Raw genomic sequence first — 19,255 nt, forward strand, 5'->3', positions numbered from 1 at the left:
GCCCTGGATGGACAGCACAGAGCCCGATGTGGGGCTCAAACTCACAAACCGCGAGATCATGACCTGAGCCAAAGTCGGACACTTAACCCATTGAGCCACCCAGGTGCCCCCTGGACTCTGTATTTCTTAAAGGATGCCTCTCTTGCTTATCTGTGCAGGACTTGGTTTCCCGAAGCCCGTGGTTCTCAAATAGAGGTAAGGATCAGAATCTCTGGAGGGCTTATTGAAACACAGATTGCTGGGCCCTCCCCAGAGTGTGAGAGAGTAGGTCTGGGTGGGGCCCAGAATTTAGATTTGGAACCAGATCCCCTGGTTCCGCAGGTGCTGCTGGTCCCCGGACCACACACAGCCCTAAGGCCAGGGGACCACATGACTTTGGAGCTCAGGTACCTCTTTTCCTTCACCATGGATTCAGCAGCTTTCTTTTGAGTAATCCCCCGAGCCCTCATTCAGACAGTTTGTCTGGGAATCAAAGTCAAGAAGAACAAAATCGGTGTCTCAGTGACTGTGTTGCCGTTGTGGTGCCCAGGCCGCTTGGAGAAGTTTCGGGGCCGGCTGTCGGAGACTTTGTGTTGTATGCACCACGGCCAGGGGCCTCACAGTGGTTGTCCCAGTGACACTGTGCCGCTGTCACAATGCGGCCACCCATGTTCTCTCACTGGCGTGCCAACACCTCATGCTGTCCCCTCCTCTTACGGTTGGGGAAACCAAGGCTTAGAGGGAGGATTTGTCTCAAGGCTGGGGCTGGGGTGCTGATGTCCAGCTGTAGGGTTTTTCCCACTGTCTAGGACCTCATTATCCTGTTTGGCATATCCCAGTTCTAGAGTTTGCTCCCCTTCCTTTGGCTGGATTTTAATTGCTCCAATGCTCCTTTTTAGACACATGAGAGGAGGCGGGACCCAAGGGCTGAGGGTGTATCTCCTCAGGACGCTGACCTGCTTCAAGCAACCACTGTGTATCGCGCCTGCGGCCGAGCAGGACATTAGAGACGCAGGGGGCCCCTGCAGGTGCTGTACCCACTTGTACGCGTATGGTTGTTTGTGGGCGCTGGGGAGATGTCACCTGAAAATCTAGATTTCTGATTCTGCAGGAAATAGGAAGCCCTGGCAATGCTGGGATATACCCGTATGTGGCCACGCCTCTGTCGTTCAGAGCCGAAGGTGGGGCATGAGTGCTCGCAGACGGCAGCCACCGTGTCTCTGTGCAGGCGTGCACGTGGCCCATACCTGTCCCGTTCACTCCTGTTGCCTGCCTCACCTCCGCGCTGGCGTTCGCGCCTCTGCTCGTTTCTTTCTTCCTCCAGCGAACGTGCATCAAACGCCATCTGTGTGCCAGCTCGAGGGAAGTTAGACGTTTGAGACCTTGCCCTAGTGTTCTAGGGCCGCTGGAACCAAGTAGCACAGACCCGGTGTGAGACAACAGGTTTCTTCTCCCCTGGTTCTGGAGGCCAGAAGTCTGAAATCAAGGTTCCGACAGGGCTGTGCCCTCTCTCTGTGCCTGGCGATGGCCAGCCGTCCTGGATATGCTCTTCCACTTGCTGTTGGTTGGACGCAAGCGCTGTCTCTGGAAGGCGACCCTCTTCCCTCTGCGTTGTCGCAGGGCGGTCTCTCTGCGTGTGCCTGTCTCTGTGCGTCTTCTCAGAAGGATGCCAGACATGTTGGACGTAGGGCCCGCCCTACACCCTGGCCCAGTATGACCTCCTCTTAACTTGATTTCATTCGCAGAGACCCTGTTTCCAGATAAGGACTCATTCACCTCATTCAGGATCCGGACTTCCACGTATCCTTTGGGGAGATAGAGTTGAACTTGCGGCTGACATTTAAAGAAGGACCCCAAACAACTCCAAATGTAAAACCTGGCCCTGGCTCATCACTCATGTTTGGGAGACAAGACTCCCGAAGTGTCAGCAAGGACCCGGTGGCTGTCTGCCTTCCTGGAGCACGAACAGTGAGAGAGTCCCGTGGCCTCAGTGCTTCATGCACACCGACCACTTAATCCCTAACACAGCCCTCCTAGGGAGATTCTGTTGGCCAGTGGAGAGGCCAACTAACTGAGGTGCAGAGAGGTCATACAGCTTTGCCAAAGTCCCTGGGGAGCAGAGCTGGGGGTGTGTGTGTGTGTGTGTGTGTGTGTGAACGACAGCGAGTGCCAGCAGGTTGTTTCCCGTTCTCTTTAGACCCTTGGCCCTTGTGATGGGGACAGGTGAGGCTAACCTTTGTCTCAGCTGCCATCACAAAACCCAGTGCTTACCTCCTCTATCATCCCCCTGGGGCGTGTGCTGCTCTGTGACTTCCCAGGGCGATTGCAGGGGGCTTTGGGCATGATGTAGAAAAGGTCTGATTACTTTCTTGATCCCTAAACTCCCACTTGCACAAGATTTAGTCCATATTTAGGGTCAGTTTCCTGCATCTACTGGCAGATGGAAGAGCCATCCAGAACCCATAACAATATGCTCTAAATAACGTTTATTTTGTGGTACTGATCCATCTGAGTAAATATAGTTAGTACCAGATGGGACTTTTGCAATCTAGAGTTCTGAAGGCAAGAAAGGATTCGTTTTGAGTTTCCTTAAATTAGGTGAGCAGTTTTTTTCTTGGGCTATCAACCCCCACGTTCAACATTCCCAGCGTGACATTTTGTACTGTTATACTTGGTAAGTAAAGCTTAGCTATTCTGAGGTTTATGTGCCAGGAGCCTGTGCTCAGAGTTCCCTTTTTAGTTGCGCTCATAAAGGCTGCTCACATGTTTGGGTATTTCGTGCAGAAAGAAGTCTTTCGGGCTAGGTCATTCTCGGTTAGGTATTTACAAAGTTCACGGCTATTTTTAACACACACCTCTGCTGCCTTAAAACCACAGTCAGCATTTAAAGCCATGACTGGCTTCTCTCACTTGGCATGATGTCTGCAAGGTTCACCCATTGTGCTAAGTGAAAGAAACCAGTCACAAAAGGACAAATGCTGCATAAGTCCACTTAGATGAGGTTCCTAGGGTAGGCAGATTCATGGAAGGAGAAAGTAACGGTGGATGCCAGGGGCTGGGGGAGGGGGTAATAGGGAGTTAGCGTTTCCCAGGTAAAGAGTTTCAGGTCGGGAAGATGGAAACATTCTGGAGATGGATGGTGGTTTTGTAACAGTGTGACTATACTCAGTGCCACTGAACCGTATACATAAAAATGGCTAAAACGGTAAATTTTATGTTGTGTATATTTTACAAAACAAAAAAAAATCCTATAATAACCTAAGCAACTCTATGTAAATGGATACAAGTGATACAATTGATAGAAACCTCACATGCCTGCGATTAAATATGATGCGTATCATAAATACTGACAATCATGCGTATTTATATGAAGTTTCTTTTCTGTTTTGTGCTTTTCTTTATTTTTCAATTTAAAAAGTTCCCCAGAAGATATAAATTTTAGCTAACTCTGTGACACTGAGCCCGTCTTAGCATTTTGAACTGCGATTCTCCTGTAAAACAGGTGGGGGGGGGGTTAAAGACAAGAAATTTACTCTGCGGAACAGTAGAAACCAAAGTAGATGGAAGTCACCCCTCAGTAAGATTCAAGTGGTAACAGAATCAAGTGCAACACCTTCAACTCCTCAGCCTCCCAGGGCAAGAGTTGTCAACCCAAATCCTCCCAGGGCAAGAATCCTACACCCACATCCTCCCAGGGCTCTCCAGCCACCCCCCTCCCCCCCTCAGGTGATCACAGCAGGGCTTCAGGGCTGTGAGAGGCACTGAGGAACCACAGGGACTCCGGGAATAGAAATATAAAGGCATCCACATTCAACTAAGGAAACAAAACAAAACCAAACTCCATGCAGGCCAAACAAAACTCAAAGGGATTGTGTCTGGCCTGTGGGCCACCAGTTTGCAATTTCTGCTTCAGAGTGAGAGACTCTTGGATCTGGGAGGGACACTGGAGGACTTTTTGTCCTCATCCCTGCTTTTCCAAAGAAGAAACCATGATGAAGTTATGCATTGCTTTAGAAAGACCTGGCCTAGAATTAGCTACATCTTAGACAACAATTTTAGGGCTCTCTTCTTCCTCAATGCTGGCTAGAAATTTTTTTTTCTCATTTCTTTATTTCAAATTTTTATTTTTGAGGGAGAGAGAGAGAGAGAGGATGTGCGTGTGAGTCAGAGAAGAACAGAGAAAGAGAAAGAGAGAGAATCCCAAGCAGGCTCTGCACTGTCAGCACAGAGCCCAATGGGGGCTCAAACACATGAACAGTGAAATCATGACCTGAGCTGAAATCAAGAGTCAGATGCCTAACTGACTGAGCCACCCAGGCACCCCATTTTCCCCCCCAGATAGTATATCATTCCAAGTTTGAATTTGAATCTTTTCCTTAAACATAGATAAATTGATTTAATTTCATCTTACTGCACAAATGAAGTTCAGTGCCTAGTATTTTTCTGTTTGAGTGATAGCTGCCACTTTCCAACAAACTCCAGCACTTAATGGCCAGCAGAAATTTTGATATGCATACTATGTGTCTCCCAGCCTTTTCAAAATTGCAGTTATTTGCGTGTGGGCCTTTGGATAAAAATGCCAAAGGAAGTTATCAGTGGACGTTTTCATATATCTGATACTGCTGACCTTCTAAGATATATAACAAGTTTTGAGAAGGTAGATTTTTCTTTGGCTCTCTTGTTAACATCCGTTGTGAGAATTTGGATTACGTTAGGAGAGCTCTACACCAGGGCCATGAACTCGCAGACCTAGGATGAATACGGCCCCTGTAGATGTGTTATGCTTTGATCATCATTGTTTTGGGAGGAGGGGGATGAAATGGCTTTAGGTCATCATGTGCTCTGGAAGCTCCCCCAAGTAATGACATCTTCCTCTTTGAGGAACATACAGCCCCTTCCTGGCCATTGAAGACATGTGAGGTAGCGGTCCATCTTATTTGAGGGAGATCACAGTGCAGTGCTATCAAAATGAGGTTCTCCGGGACACGTGTTCAGAAGTTGAGTGTATGGGGCACCTGAGTGACTCAGTTGGTTAAGTGTCCGACTTCGGCTCAGGTCACGATCTCACAGTTCGTGGGTTCAAGCTCTGTGTCGGGCTCTGTGTTGACAGCTCAGAGCCTGGAGCCTGCTTCGGAGTCTGTGTCTCCCTCCCTCTCTCTCTCTCTCTGCCTCTCCCCCTCTCATTCTCTCTCTCTCTCTCTCTCTCTCTCAAAAATAAAGAAACATTAAAAAAATAAAAATAAATAAAAAGAGTGTTGCCTGACCTTGCCGGGTTAGCCACGTGTGCGGTCAGCAGACTCTTCCCTTTGGACAGGGGATAGGTCTGTTTAGCTGCCCTGCATCTGGCCACGTGCAGGAGTGTCTTGTGGCCCTTCAGCCCAGAACATTGGGAAGCCATGTCCTTGTGGAAGGGGTGAGCCCTGATGAATGGCAGACGAGACCCCCATACATCTAGAAATGGAATTCACAACCGTACCAGTCCAGCCCAGTAAGCATACGTGGAGACACCCCCACTGGCCCTGCAGGGGTCATCACTGAAAGTGATGATAAGGACACCATAGTCTATTTGTCCAGCATCTGCCAGGCAGTAGGTTCTGAGCAAAGTTCTCACGGGTAGGAGGTCAGAGGCCATGTTACTAACAAGCGCTGGCTCTGAGGGGGAGTTCGGGTGACCCCCTCGGCCCAGTTTGCTCAGAACCTCCCTGGTTTTAGCAGTGAAAATCCCTTATCCTGGGAAACCTCTCAGTCGCAGGCAAACTGGAACAGTTTGTCACCCTGGGGAGGGGCACACGTTTTACCTAAATTACTTGGTATAATATAAAGTGGGATGGGGAAAAATATGGGCCAAAAGGACTATTGAGATCAAGTTCTGGGAAGTGCTGTCCACCCTCCAGGCAGCAACCAGAGAGCATTTGCTTAAATTTTACTTTTTATCTCTCTCTTTTTTTAAGATTAAAAAATGTTTATTTAGAGAGCGAGAGAGCACACACATGAGGGAGGGGCAGAGAGAGAGAGGGAGAGAGAGAATCCCAAGCAGGCTCAGTGCTGTGAGCGCAGAGCCTGACGCGGGGCTCGATCCACGAACCGTGGGATCATGACCTGAGCAGAAATCAAGGGTTGGACGCTTAGCAGACTGAGCCAGCCAGGTGCCCCATTTTTTTTTTTTTTTTAGAATTAATATTTTATTGTCACTTATAATCAGATGGCAGTTGGGTATATAGTCTTCATACTTGATCTTTCCTTTTTGTAAATAAGAAAATATCACAAGTTGTCAACATCCAATGACTGGTTATGTTTTCAGAAAACATAATCAGATTAATTCATTAATGGTAGCTTCAAGTTTCTCCTTATCAGCTCCAGAAAATTCACCCACCTTCTGTTCCTTTTTTAAAAACGGGAGGGTTGACTTCACACTCTGAAGCAACCTCTGACAGTCACCCACGTCTACTTCAAGGCACACCACGTTGGGATCCTTCTCAGAGAGGGGATGAGAGATGGACTTGACCATTGTGCAAGGCCCACACCCTGTGGCAGAGAAGTCAACTACTAAAGTGTTCCCCTCACTGTTCAAGGCTTCCTGAAAAGCGTATTTGCTCTCGATCTGCTTCACCATTTTGGCGGCTGGGGTCTGACAAACGACCGTAAGGACCTATGGAAGTGGATCCTAAACGCGGCCAGAGCTCCAGGCGCCCCACGTTTTACCTTTCGGGAGCAGCTTTAGACTCACAGTGAAACTGAGCGGAAATTAGAGATTTCCATCATGCCCGCTGTCCACACACAGGCACGCCTCTCCCAGTGTGGACATCCCACCAGGTGGGACATTTGTTTCAATTGATGAGCCCACATCGACGTGTGGTCATTACCCACGTAGGCCGTAGTTCGCTCTGAAGTTCACTCTTGGGGCACATCCTACACAGAAGAGCATTTTTAAAAAGTGAGATGCAGCAGAAGGAGCAGAGTGACCACAGTCCCGTTCTGTGAGCTGCATGTGTGCACGTACTGGCTGTCACGGAGAGCGCTTCCCTAATTGGCCTGGGGTGACAAGTGGTCACGAGACTCTGCTTGGGTGTTGAAGGGACACGTTGCGTGTCAGTTTGGAGAGAACCCAAGGGCTTTGTGGGGTTGTAAGGAAATCCGAGATTGAATGGAGAGTCAGGAATATGGCGGGAGGCCCTGGGCCTCCTGCTAAGGGACACTTGGCTCTTTCTCTCTCTTGCCCAGTGGAAATTGCCCAAGGTGGTCCCAGCACGGTGTCAGGATGCCTTCAGGAGTCAGGCTCTGCCCTTGGCCACTTTCTCTCTCTCTCTGTTTTTTTTTTTTTTTTAAAGTTTATTTATTTTGAGAGAGAGCCAGATGCAGGGCTTGAACTCACAAACCATGAGACAGACCTAAGTTGAAGTCGGGCACTCAACCAACTGAGCCATCCAGGTGCCCCAGCCACTTTTTCTTTTAAACCCACGGAACACAAAGTGACCAGGTGACATCATTTTGGCTGGTTGAGCTTGGTTGCCTTGGATGGGGCTGCCGCCCTCCTGAATACAGGATCTCTGCTGCCCCCTGGTCCGGCCTGGATGCCGTGCATTCTTCCGATGATGTTGTATGCTTTCTCTCTGGCCTGCTGTCCCTTCCTGCTCTGGCCATGTCCCTCCTGGAAAATGCCTACACCCCATCCCCTCCCCTCCAATGAGCCTTCTTTTTGTGCCTGTTTATGGACTGTCTTTGGGGAGCCCCACACCTGCCTGGTGGTTTCCTGCTGTTCCTTTGGGAAACACAATTGCTGATTACCCTCCCAGCCTGAACACTAGAATTTACTGCTTCGAGAGAGACGCATACCTTTGAAAACAAAAAAAGCCTATTTGTCGTGCTTTGTCCTCCCAAGGGCAAATAGGGTAACAAAGGAAAGGAAGGACCTTCTGCATCTTTAACAGGTTGCTCTGCCCTGCGTTGGCGCTTTGTTGAGTGATGAGTGTTGATGAGGTTTTGGGGTGATGGTGGGGGGTCCGGAGCTGACGACGTAGAGAGAATTCTTGAAGACATCTTTGGTGCAAAAAAGGTGATTTTATTAAAACGGGGGGACAGGATCTGTGATGTGCTAAGGAAGACTCCTAAGATGCCCGAGGCCTTGCTGTTGTCCAGCTAAGGTGGTTTTCCCTCTAGTAAGGCGTTAGCATCAGGATGTTCGCAGGTGCCTGGAGAAATGTTCTACTCTGTCTTGGTCTGAAGTATCTGTCAATGGGCTGCAGGTTATGAGGAAATTTAATTTTACCTGCCGTTTCCTTCTGGCCTTTGTTTCCCCTGTCACTATGGAGGGGTGATGTTGGGGCTCCTCTGAGAAGCAGCGGGGACTAAAGGTTTGCACGAGGGAGATGTCCGTGGGGGAGAAAATAGGGGTGCAGGTGCCGAGGGCGGGAAGAGCGGGGACAGCCATGCACACTGGACTCCGGGGTAAGGAGGGAAGGCTGGTGACTTGGAGGGCCTGTTGCCTCAGCAAGGTCTGGCGTGGCCATCAGAGGAGGCCTCGTGTCCTAGGAGCGGGCCTGCCCGCACATCCTTGCTGCGCTCGGTCACGGCTGGTGGCAGCCATGGGAAGCTTGGATCTCAGAGCTCGGCAGCTGTGCCCTGGACCAGTCACCTTCCCTGGATTTCAGGGTCTGCGTCCTTACAGCCACCACATTCTTCTGGGCATGACCGGCCTGGACCTGTCCCCTCGCCCCACCTCTGTGATTACAGATGCAAAGATGAAGGAGAACAGTGCCCCTGACCGACGCGTTTGTCACAAGCCCCCGCCTGCTTCTGTGCCTGTGTCCTCTGCTTTGGAGGTCAAGCCCCTGTTTGACGGGTGTTGGGGCTAAAGAGAAGGTGGTTCTTTTGCTGCCGTGTAGGTCCCAGCAGAGAGAAAATGGAAAATCAGGTCATGAGATCTAGGAAAGAATGTAGGTCAATTAAAGTTTAAAGCAGAGACGTTTCTGCAGTGGCTCCGTGAGTCAGCATCGAGTCTGGGGGAAGTGCCACAGGCACCTGAAGGCTGATGGGGTCTCGCGTGGGGCCAGGGCCTCCGGCGGGTGCCGGCAGCGTTGTCCCCACTGGAGGGAGCAGCCCAAGGTTGCTTGCAAGTTTTCATGCTTTTAAGCTGAGTTGAAATTCATCACCGAACACCCTTGACTGCCTGGGGAGCGTCCTAACTCAAGCTGGGAATCTGGGCCAGCTGTTTATAAGAACAGTATTTGCTGAGTGAAGCCAGCAGGGCAGACAGGGAGTGACTTCTTGGAGGGCAGGAGGGGGTGGGAGGGAAGGGATCTGGCCACGAGCTCATACTTTCGACAACCTGCTCTGTGCCGTGCCGTAATTTTTGCTCTCTGGCGCTGTGGAAGCCTCCCCGCACCGCACAGAAGGGCAGCCCAGCTCTGCTCCCGGAAAGGCTTCCCCGTGGACAGGGCAGCATGGCAATGACAGGAACCCATCGCATGGGTGACTTAGCTGTCACCTGCAGCACTTGTGGCCAACCTCTGCCCCACCCAAAACACACAGAAACGCACAGGGACGATTTGTCTGAGCTGGGCCTGGGTTCTCCGCAGCGGCTCTGGGAGGCCCTGCTCCGGGCCACGGCCACGGCTCGGCCCGGGTTTGGGCTCTGCTGTGGGCTGGGCTGTGTTCACATCTACCAGGCTTCGGGACACCTCACGTCCCAAAACGTGGTAACAAAGGAAACAAAGGAAAGGAAGGACCTTCTGCATCTTTATCAGGTTGTCTTCTTTCTGTTTTTTAAGCACCAGCATCTATGCTATGGGCTGAATTACCTCCCTCCCCAGATGCACAGGTTGAAATCCTAACCCCCAGCACCGCAGAACGTGACTGTATTTGGAGATGGGGTCCACACAGGTGTGGTCAAGTTAAGAAGGGGTCATTAGGGTGAGTCCTGATCCGATAGGGCCGGTGTCCTTATTTGTTTATTTTTTTTAGTGCTTATTTTTGAGAGAGAGAGCACGAGCAGGGGAGGGGCAGAGAGAGGAGACAGAATCTGAAGCAGGCTCCAGGCCCTGAACTGTCAGCACCCAGCCTGATGCAGGGCTCAAACTCATTAACCACAAGATCATGACCTGAGCCAAAGTCAGACGCTTAACCCACTGAGCCACCCAGGTGCCCCAGGACCCGTGTCCTTATAAGAAGCAGAGATCAGGACGCAGACATCAGGACACAGACATGTACAGAGACCATGTGAGGACATGGGGAGAAGATGGCCATCAACGTGCCAGGGAGAGAGAGGTGTCAGGAGCAAGCCACCCTGCTGAGGCCCCGAGTGGATTTTTGGCGTCCAGAACCGCTAGCATACGAACTCCTGTTGTGTAAGCTGCCTGGTCCGTGGTGCCTTAGGTCAGTCCTGGGAAACGAATGTAGCCCCCGTGTCTTGGGTAACTTAATGAGCATCCGTGGAATGAGCGAAGGTAGAAGTGATCTTGAGTAAAACTGCTGAATGCTGGGTGTCACTCTGTAGAGGAGGCCCTGGGGAGAAGTCACTCGTCTAACGTCAAACTTGACATTCACAGCAGAGCTCACGTCCATGGGGACCCCCTCCTAGGCAGAAGCTTCTCCCCAGGTTTCTTTTTTCCTGGGCAAGGGAAAGAGGTTGACCTGAATCCTTGCTTTCCACATCTCCCTCCAGTAGAAGTTCTGGTCCACGTTGTGGGGGGTGGGGGGGAGAGCGGATTTCAGCATGCGTGAAATAATGCTGTCCTCACTCTCCATGACAGGTGTCCTCACCGTCTGCTAGTGTTGGAAAGAAAGCACTTCTTCTGTGTGCCAGGACTGAAGAGTTACCATATTACTGGGGGTTTTTAAAAAATTTTTATTTATTTTTTAAGACACACACACACACACACACACACACACACACACAGAGTGTGAATGGGGGAGGGGCAGAGAGAGAGGGAGACACAGGATCTGAAGCAGGCTCCGGGCTCTGAGCTGTCAGCACAGAGCCTGACACGGGCCTCGAACCCACAAACTGTGAGATCATGACCTGAGCCTAAGTCAGACGCCCAACCAACTGAGCCACCCAGGCACCCCTATTAGGGTTTTTTTAAATTAATTTTTAAAAAAATATTTTATTTTTGATAAAGACAGAGCATAAGTGGGGGAGGGGCAGAGAGAGAAGGAGACACAGAATCCGAAGCAGGCTCCAGGCCCCGAGCTGTCAGCACAGAGCCCGACCCGGGGCCTGAACCCACGAACCGTGAGATCATGACCTGAGCTGAAGTCGGACGCTCAACCGACTGCGCCACCCAGGCGTCCCTAAATTAATTTTTTAATTTGAGTGTAGTTGACACAATGTTACATTAATTTCAGGTGTGCATGTCGTGACTGGACAACTATACATTATGCTATGCTTGGCCACAAGTGTGGCCACCTGTCACCGTGCATTGCTATTACAACACCACTGACTACATTCCCTATGCTGTGCCTTTTATTCCCATGACTTACTCACTTTGTAACTGGGAGCCTATGTCTCCCTCTCCCTTTCACCCATTTAGTCCATCTCCCACCCTCCTCTTCCTGGCCACCATCAGTTTGTTCTCAGTATTTGCAGGTCTGATTCTGCTTTTTGTTTGCTTATTCATTTGTTTTTAGATTCCACATGTGAGTGAAATCATATGGTATTTGTCTTTCTCAGCATGACTTACTTCACTTAGCATTATACCTGATAGATCATTCCATGTTGTTTCAAATGGCATGATGTCATCCCTTTTTATGGCTGAATAATAGTGTGTTTGTGTGTGTGTGTGTGTGTGTGTGTGTGTGTGTGTACATGCACGCACACCACACATCTTCCTTATCCATTCATCTATTGATGAATTCTTAGGTTGTTTTCATATCTTGGCTATTGTAAATAGTGCTGCAATAAATATAGAAGTGCATAGGCATTTTGAGTTAGTGTTTTCATTTTCTTTGGGTAAATATGCAGTTGTGGGATTATTGGATCATATGGTATTTCTATTTTAATTTTTTGAGGAACCTCCATACTGTTTTCCCCAGTGGCTGTACCAGTTTACATCTACTAGGGAATGTTTTGCTTGTAATTATGCAATGGAAGTATTTACAGTAATTAAATGTATAGTTTTAAAGGTTTAAGAGTTTTTACTTGACCTCCCTTGTAAATGAGACTAAATACCAAAGACCCCTTGTGATTGTGAAAATTGACTGGATTTATTTAATTTATTTTAATTTTTCTAATGTTTATTATTGAGAGAGAGACAGACACACAGAGCATGAGCAGGGGAGGGGCAGAGAGAGGGGGAGACACAGAATGCGAAGCAGGCGCCAGGCTCTGAGCAGTCAGCACAGAGCCCGACACGGGGCTTGAACTCACAGACTGTGAGATTATGACCTGAGCCAAAGTCGGTCACTCAACCAACTGAGCCACCCAAGCGCCCCTAAAAACTGACTGGATTTATAAACAGCATAATAAGATTTTTAAACTGTTTATAGTCAAAAACCAGGTTTTAAAATGTAGTATTTTAGCACATTGAATATTTGTTTAAAAAGCAGAGTAACTGTGCCTAGTCATGTGTGCGCACCACAGTCATCTTTAAAAACTCCCAAACCTTTTGCGATGGTGTGCCCAGGCCACTGGTGGGGGAAGTGGCTCACTGCAGCTAAGGGGGGGGTGGGTCTTGGCAGGGGAGGGGTGGTGGCTGTCCAATTTGGGTACAAATTCTTCCACTGACTTTGGTTTCCCTGCAGAAGGAAATGCTTCTGGCCCTGTCACCTAAGGCAATGTCTTCAAACTGGGGCCTCTGACTCATTAGCAGGCTGTAATATTGGGTTGCAGTATTGTAACCAGCATTAAACAAATGGAGTAGAATTAAGGTTTCCAAGCAAAATACAGGACACCCAGTTAAATTTCAATTTCAGTTGCAAAACAAATATTTTTTTTTACTGTAAATATACCCTAAATATTGTGTGGGATGTACACATACTAAAAAAAAAAAAGTCAGTTATTTATTTATCTGAAATTCAAATATAACTGAAGTCCTGTATTTTTTTTAATGGGCCAAAGATCTTTTTTATTTATTTAAAAATTTTAAAAGTGTTTATTTATTTTTGAGAGAGACAGAGTGGAGCGGGGGAGGGGCAGAGAGAGAGGGAGACACAGAATCCGACAGGTTCCAGGCTCTGAGCTGTCAGCCAAGAGCATGATGCGGGGCTGGAATCTGTGAACCACGAGATCATGACTTGATCTGAAGTCAGATGCTTAACCGACTGAGCCATCCAGGTGCCCCTCGGGATCCTGTATTTTTAAATGTTTGTTTGTCTGTTTATTTTGAGAGAGGAAGAGAGAGTGGGGGGGGGGAGGGGCAGAGAGAGAGAATCCCAAGCAGGCTACATGCTGTCCGTGCAGAGCTGGACACGGGGCTCGATCTCATGAAGTGGTAGATTTCATGAGCTGAAATCAAGAGTTGGATGCTCAACTGAGGCCACCCAGGCAGCCCAGGAGTCCTGGTTTTTTTTTTTTTTTTTTATTACTAAATCTGGCAACCCTAAGTAGCATGGAGTAGAAAATACCAAAGGGGGCCATATACATGTATATAGGCAAGTATTGGGACACATTGGAATGTAGTTCCTCCTGTGAGCTGGAGCCTGCGGTGGGAAAGCCCTGTCCTGGCACTTGTGCGTGTTACCTGCGGGACAACCGCAATGGCGTTTAGCAGGGCCTGCTGTGTAAGAGGGGGCACCTGGGCTGCTATAATGACCACCGTCATTCTGTGCTCTGCCCTTTTTTTTTTTTTTTTGGAAAGGATTTTAATTGAAAGAACTCAGAGCCTTCAAATGTTTATGGAAACATTACTCAGAAAATGTCCCCCGTTGATCAGGCTCTCACCTGTCTTCTGAGGGGAAGATCTCAGTCCCGCTCTCCGGGTCTCACCTGGGTCGAGTCGCCACCAGGTGGGCAAAGCGCCAAACGCCAGCGGACGCTCCCAGCCCCGGCCACCAGGTGGCGGCACGCGGCCGCCGTCTCGGCGGAGATCGGGTGTCCGCAGACTTCGCTTCCCGCTCGTGTCTCCGGTATTACTCGCGGCGGCTCCGGGCCGAGGCCTTTTCTCATCCGGATTCTGCAGCCGGCCGTGCAGCGGCCCCGACGTGTTCCCGAACCCGGGAGGGAAGCGCGGTGGGGGGCGCCAGTCCCGCGGGTGCGGCCGCGCGGCCGCGGCTCCCGGGGAAGCCAGCGGCGCCGCACCCGCCAGCCCGAGCCCGGCGGCTGCGGCCCGCGACAGGTGGCGCCCCGCGGTGCCCAGGCCCGGAGGGCCTCCCCGCGCTGCGCCCTCGCCCTCGTTCCGAACCCGCCTCCGAGGGTTCGCAGCTTCCTCCCCACCCGCCGCCCCTTTCCCTTGACCTTACTTTTGAACTTAAACTCTTCACGCGGTTGGTGGCCCCCAAATGGGTAGACTCCTCGACACTGCCGAAGGGGGTCCGTCTCGACGTAACGTTGTGCTTTTTGCCCCGGGGAAGAGGCCATCGCCCCTTCCTCGTCTCCTGAGTATGGGGTCCCAGCCTCCCCGCCCCCCCACCCCTTCTCCCCCACCCCCCACGTCCTCTCTCCTGCCCTGGTGATGAGTGTCAAAGCTGTTGGACTGTCTCCCAGTGGAGGAAGAGGAGGTGGGGGGCTTCCGGGGTGGGTCTGTGCGGGTGCACTTCGAGGCTGCTGGGGACCAGGAGTGGACACTGCGCCCGGGGGAGGCCACAGCCTGCGCCCACACCGGCCCTCTTGGGGGCTCCACAGGCACGGACAGCGAGCTCTTCCTCCCGGGAGCGAGGGTGGGTGAGGACCGCAGCGTCTGTCCCCATCCTCTGGGCCCCACGCTCTGTTTCTTTAGGGTTCTAGGAGAGAGACCAGGCGTTGCCGCAGCCTCCGGCCACAGGGCCTGAGCCGGATCCGTCGGAGTCAGAACAGTCGAGGGAGAGCTTTCTTACTCCAGGTTGGACAGACTGATCCTGGGCTCTGTGGGGTTACTTCCTGTGTTCCCACATGCACATGGCCTCCTCTCCCCCCAGCCAGCTGCTCACGCGTGGCCCCCTCGAGTGGCAGGTGGCCGGCCCACCTCAGTCAGCAGACCCCTGGAGGGGAGGGAGTGGGGACAGACACAGGGGCAGGTTCTGAAAGGGCAAGTGGGCATCTCGATGAATAGGAGGATTTTACAAGGGGGACGCGTTGCACGATTTTGCTGGCTTCCTGGGAATTTAGGATGTGGGAGAGATTATCCCAAAGTCATTCTGCTTCTGCGGACAGTGGGGCTCCGAGGGGCACCTGAGGGAGGGAAGACCCTTCTCTTCTGGCCCCAGCCCCGCTTAGGCAACACCCATGGGAGCAACCCACCACGAAGCTTCGTTTTTTGTTTTTGTTTTTTTTTTTTTCGTGGAACTATGATTGCTCATGGGGCAGAGGCGGACACCACTGGTCAGGCCCACTGCTCCAGAGAGGGGGCTAAGCCTGGGGAGTCGCCCAGCCCCAGAGGCAGAAGGGCTTGAGGGGCCCCGGCCCGGCCCCCACTCCAGCAGGAGAGGTGCTGTGGGAAGGCACACACCTTAAGAGGGGCCTCGGAGACTCTTTGATCCACATGTTCATTCATTCATTCATTCATTCAGCCAGTCTCTGCTGAACCCTGAATGCACGAGGCCCTGCCGGGCACCAGGACTCAGGAGCCAACCCAGGCCCGATCTCACACAGCTGACGAGTCTTTGGGAAGAGGGACGCTGAACGGGTAGAGGTAGAGGTCAGGGGCCACGAGGCACACATCTGGCTCTTGCGCTCTTGTCTTGGGGGCCTCCTGGAGGAAGAGGGGGAGAGTGAGGGAAGGGGGCGGGCAGGAGCTGTGTGGCTGCAGCGCCGAGGGGGGCAGGTAGGCAGGGAGGTGGGATGGGCCAAAAGGTCTTCAAGACTTCAGTCCTCTAATAAATGTGACTGAGTCCTTGGGCGACAGGAAGCTGGCTGAGTAGGGGTGAGTTGACCAGATCTGCATTTGAACAACAAGACCAGCCCTGGAAGGGAGCAGGAGAGAGCCTGCCTGCTGTCACGGATCTGCAGTTAGGACGCTTGGATGGGGCAGTGGCAGGAACAGAGGCAAGCAAGCAGATTTCATACGCTTTGGGAGGGAGGATTTTTTTAAGTTGTATTTATTTATTTTGAGAGATGGGTGGGGGGGGGGAGGGAGAGAATGAGCCGGGGAGGGGCAGAGAGAGAGAGAGAGAGAGAATCTCAAGCAGACTGCACTGACAGCTTGGAGCCTGAGGCAGGACTTGAACTCATCAACCATTAGATCAAGACCTGAGCAGAAATCAAGAGTCGGATGCCTAACCGACTGAGCCACCCAGGTGCCCCGGGAGGGAGGATTTTGTATCAAGGGGTGTGATTAGCAGCACTGGGGACTGGCCGGCAGGGTATCTCTGTCCAGAGTCAGATGGGAGTGTGTTTCTGTCCTTGACGACACCCTCATCTCTAGGATTCCCTTCAGCACTTGTTTTATCCACTAGTGAAGTCTTTTCTATTCGGAAACCTTTATTCTGTGGGTCAGGGAGCCAGTGTAGAATTTGCTGCTTACTAAAGATATTTGTTTCAGCTGTATAATCAGTAGCTGGTAAATGTTCAAGGGTGTGTTTGGGATTCCACTGGGCTTATTGTAAAGTGGATTCAAGAGAAAATTCCATTTATTTCCTCACAGAAGGGAACGGTTGAGTAGGCCGTGGTCCGTCCTTGGAGGGCTAAAGAGGATGTACCCACGAAAAGGAATGGGGACTCTCCCTGTAGATGACCACAAGTCAGCCTTTAGGATGCACTGTTTTGGTTGGCAGAGTAGTAACGGTCAAGGCGTAAAGATATTCTCGCCCTAATTCTTGGGACGTGAATGTGCGACATGGAGAAAGGGACGGTGCAGGTGTGATTAAGGGTGTCCAGTGGCATCATGAGTCCTTCAAGGTGGACAGCCTTCCCCACCTGTGGTCGGAGGGAGAGAGGTGATGACAGGTTAGGGATGCGATCCTTCCGGCCTTGAAGACAGAGGAAGGTGGGCCGCCAAGGTGACCTCTAAAAGCTGTGTGCGCGCTGCCCTTGGCTCTTTTCCTTGAGTTGTGCGTCTCGAGGTGAGCCTCATCGCCGTCAGTGGCTGCGGGAGTTCCAACCGGTCTGACTGCTGTAGACAGTTTATTAGGCTGGTTCCTTCCAGGTGCGTTCCAGCCTGTACGTGGCTTCAGCTTTTATAAAGGCGCTGAGGTCCGGATTGTGGGGGGGCATCTGGATCTGTCAGGATATTGAAGTTTTCGTAGTGGAATTGCTAGGGCTGAGGGTGCGTGCATTTAACACCTTCATGGGTCTGGCACATCCCCCTCGCCCCCCTGCATGGGAACCACGCGTGGACGGCGGGGTTCTAAGCTCCACCATCTGGTGCTAGAAAAGGAGGGGCGCATCGCTCCGATCTGTCTGGTGAAGCTAGTTGGTAAAGGGAGAGAACAGGCCCCGGAGGGTTGGGGGGAAGGGGGAAGCCCTCAGGCTCGTGGGGACGGCGCCCAGCTGGAGTTTTTGCAGCGGCTGCCGCACTCTGTCCTGAGCTCCCCTGAGCTGTGGCCACGCCGGTGGGGTTCTGAGCAGCTGGCTCAGGCTGGGGCTTTCCTGGGACCCCTTCGGGGTGGTGCCCAGCAGTGTGGAGGCGAGGGGACCTTTAGAGAAAGCCTGCCTCTCCCTCCCGGGGGTGCCAGTGTGAGCTGGAGTCCAGCAGGGGCCTGTGTAACCTGCCAGGCGCCCCCTTGAACTAGAGAAGAGGGAGGGGACATTCCACTCGGGTGGGCAGCTGTGCTGGGACCCTGGGTAGTCTCGTAAGAGGCTGGAAACCCCATGAAGAGGGCGTTTGTTGCCTCACATGAACTCATCTACTAGGATGTGATTTGAGGGGGTGGGGGAGACAAAGGGAACTTCCAAATGGTTTCTGAGAAACTCCAGAAAAACAGGAAAAGCGAAACAGAAAGTGAAACTTTGGGATTCTTCGAGATTTCTCTCCAGCCTGGCAGACCCACCTTCTGTCCCCAGGAGGCTCCTAAGCTGGGAGTTGGTCAGTTTACGGACATTGTACGGACTTCCCTTCAGGCCGTGGGAGTATCTTTCTGGTTCTGGATGCTGGATACAGCATGCTTCATATTCAGAGCCCAAAAGTCTTTGCATCAAGAAAAAAAGGATTCTCTGGGAGCACCCCCCCCCCAGCATTTCTAGGAGGAGAAGCTCTGGAGTTGCCTGTGGGGCTGGCTCCCCCGTTCTAGCACCTTCCAGCTGCAGGGCCTCAGGCCATCTCCTTGTCTCACTGCATATCTACAAAGTAGCACCTGCCTCATGGCACCGGACAGGGACCCTGTTTTGCAACACGTGGGGAGGGGGATATTGTGGTGTGTGTTTAGGGCAATGCCAACATCTCTGCACGCTCGCTGTGTTCTGTGAGCTCTGTGTCCCTTAGTTCAGTGTGGATATGCGTGTGTTTCCGTCTCTGTGAGCAGGAAGTAGGAACACAGGGAATGGCAAATGAGCCAGATGGTCCTCGGAAACCAAGGCGCTGTCCTAGAAATGGAGGACTGTTCTAGAATGTTGAATTGAGTCCCTAAGGACAAGGCTCGTGGGAGTGTGCTGTGGAACCGGGTTCAGAGAAACATGGGACCCGTCCGACTGGGTGGGGGAGGGGATTTGAAGGGGCGAGGGCGATCGTGTCGCAGGGAAGAAAGAATTCTTCTCTACCTCGGGGATCTTCCAGCTCGACTCAAGACTAAGCTTGGGGCGCCTGGGTGGCGCAGTCGGTTAAGCATCCGACTTCAGCCAGGTCACGATCTCGCGGTCCGTGAGTTCGAGCCCCGCGTCAGGCTCTGGGCTGATGGCTCGGAGCCTGGAGCCTGTTTCTGATTCTGTGTCTCCCTCTCTCTCTGCCCCTCGCCTGTTCATGCTCTGTCTCTCTCTGTCCCAAAAATAAATAAACGTTGAAAAAAAAAAAAAAGAAAAAAAAGAAAAAAAAAGACTAAGCTAACGTGAGATGGGTCAACAGGACAAAAAACCCAAAGTTTTGTTCTGTGTGCACGGAGGCCTAATATAAAACTGAGACCTAAGGAAGAGACCCAGACGGGTCTCTTTTAGACTTTCTGTACTTTTAGACAGAGAAGCACTAAATTTTGAGAAGTTGGCAGGATAAAGAAAACAGGTGTTTGGGAGATTTGCTTATTTGTTTGTTTGTTTGTTTATTTATTTAAATTTACATCC

General features: G+C 51.4%; 1 protein-coding gene across 2 annotated transcripts; it reads right to left on the bottom strand.

Annotated features, from left to right (window-relative positions):
- Positions 1-6,289: 6,289 nt before the first annotated feature.
- LOC124512232 (thioredoxin-like) lies at positions 6,290-6,592 on the bottom strand. Of its 2 annotated transcripts, XM_047079730.1 has the most exons (2): positions 6,443-6,592; positions 6,290-6,394 (listed from the first exon to the last, which is right to left on the bottom strand). In XM_047079730.1, exons 1-2 carry the CDS (start codon positions 6,590-6,592, stop codon positions 6,290-6,292), a joined length of 255 nt encoding a protein of 84 aa, XP_046935686.1. The 2 variants fall into 2 exon arrangements, with proteins under 2 accessions (XP_046935686.1, XP_046935685.1); XM_047079729.1 differs by having other exon boundaries at positions 6,290-6,592.
- Between the last annotated feature and the right edge of the window lie 12,663 nt (positions 6,593-19,255).

The sequence above is a fragment of the Lynx rufus genome, unplaced genomic scaffold (genome assembly GCF_022079265.1).
Source record: "Lynx rufus isolate CCGP_SWC_20201006 ecotype Redwood Valley unplaced genomic scaffold, mLynRuf1.p SCAF_17, whole genome shotgun sequence".
NCBI lineage: Eukaryota > Metazoa > Chordata > Mammalia > Carnivora > Felidae > Lynx > Lynx rufus.

Coding starts and splice junctions, on each gene's coding strand:
- LOC124512232 (XM_047079729.1), bottom strand. CDS start 6,592: ATGGTGAAGCAGATCGAGAGCAAATACGCTTTTCAGGAAGCCTTGAAC.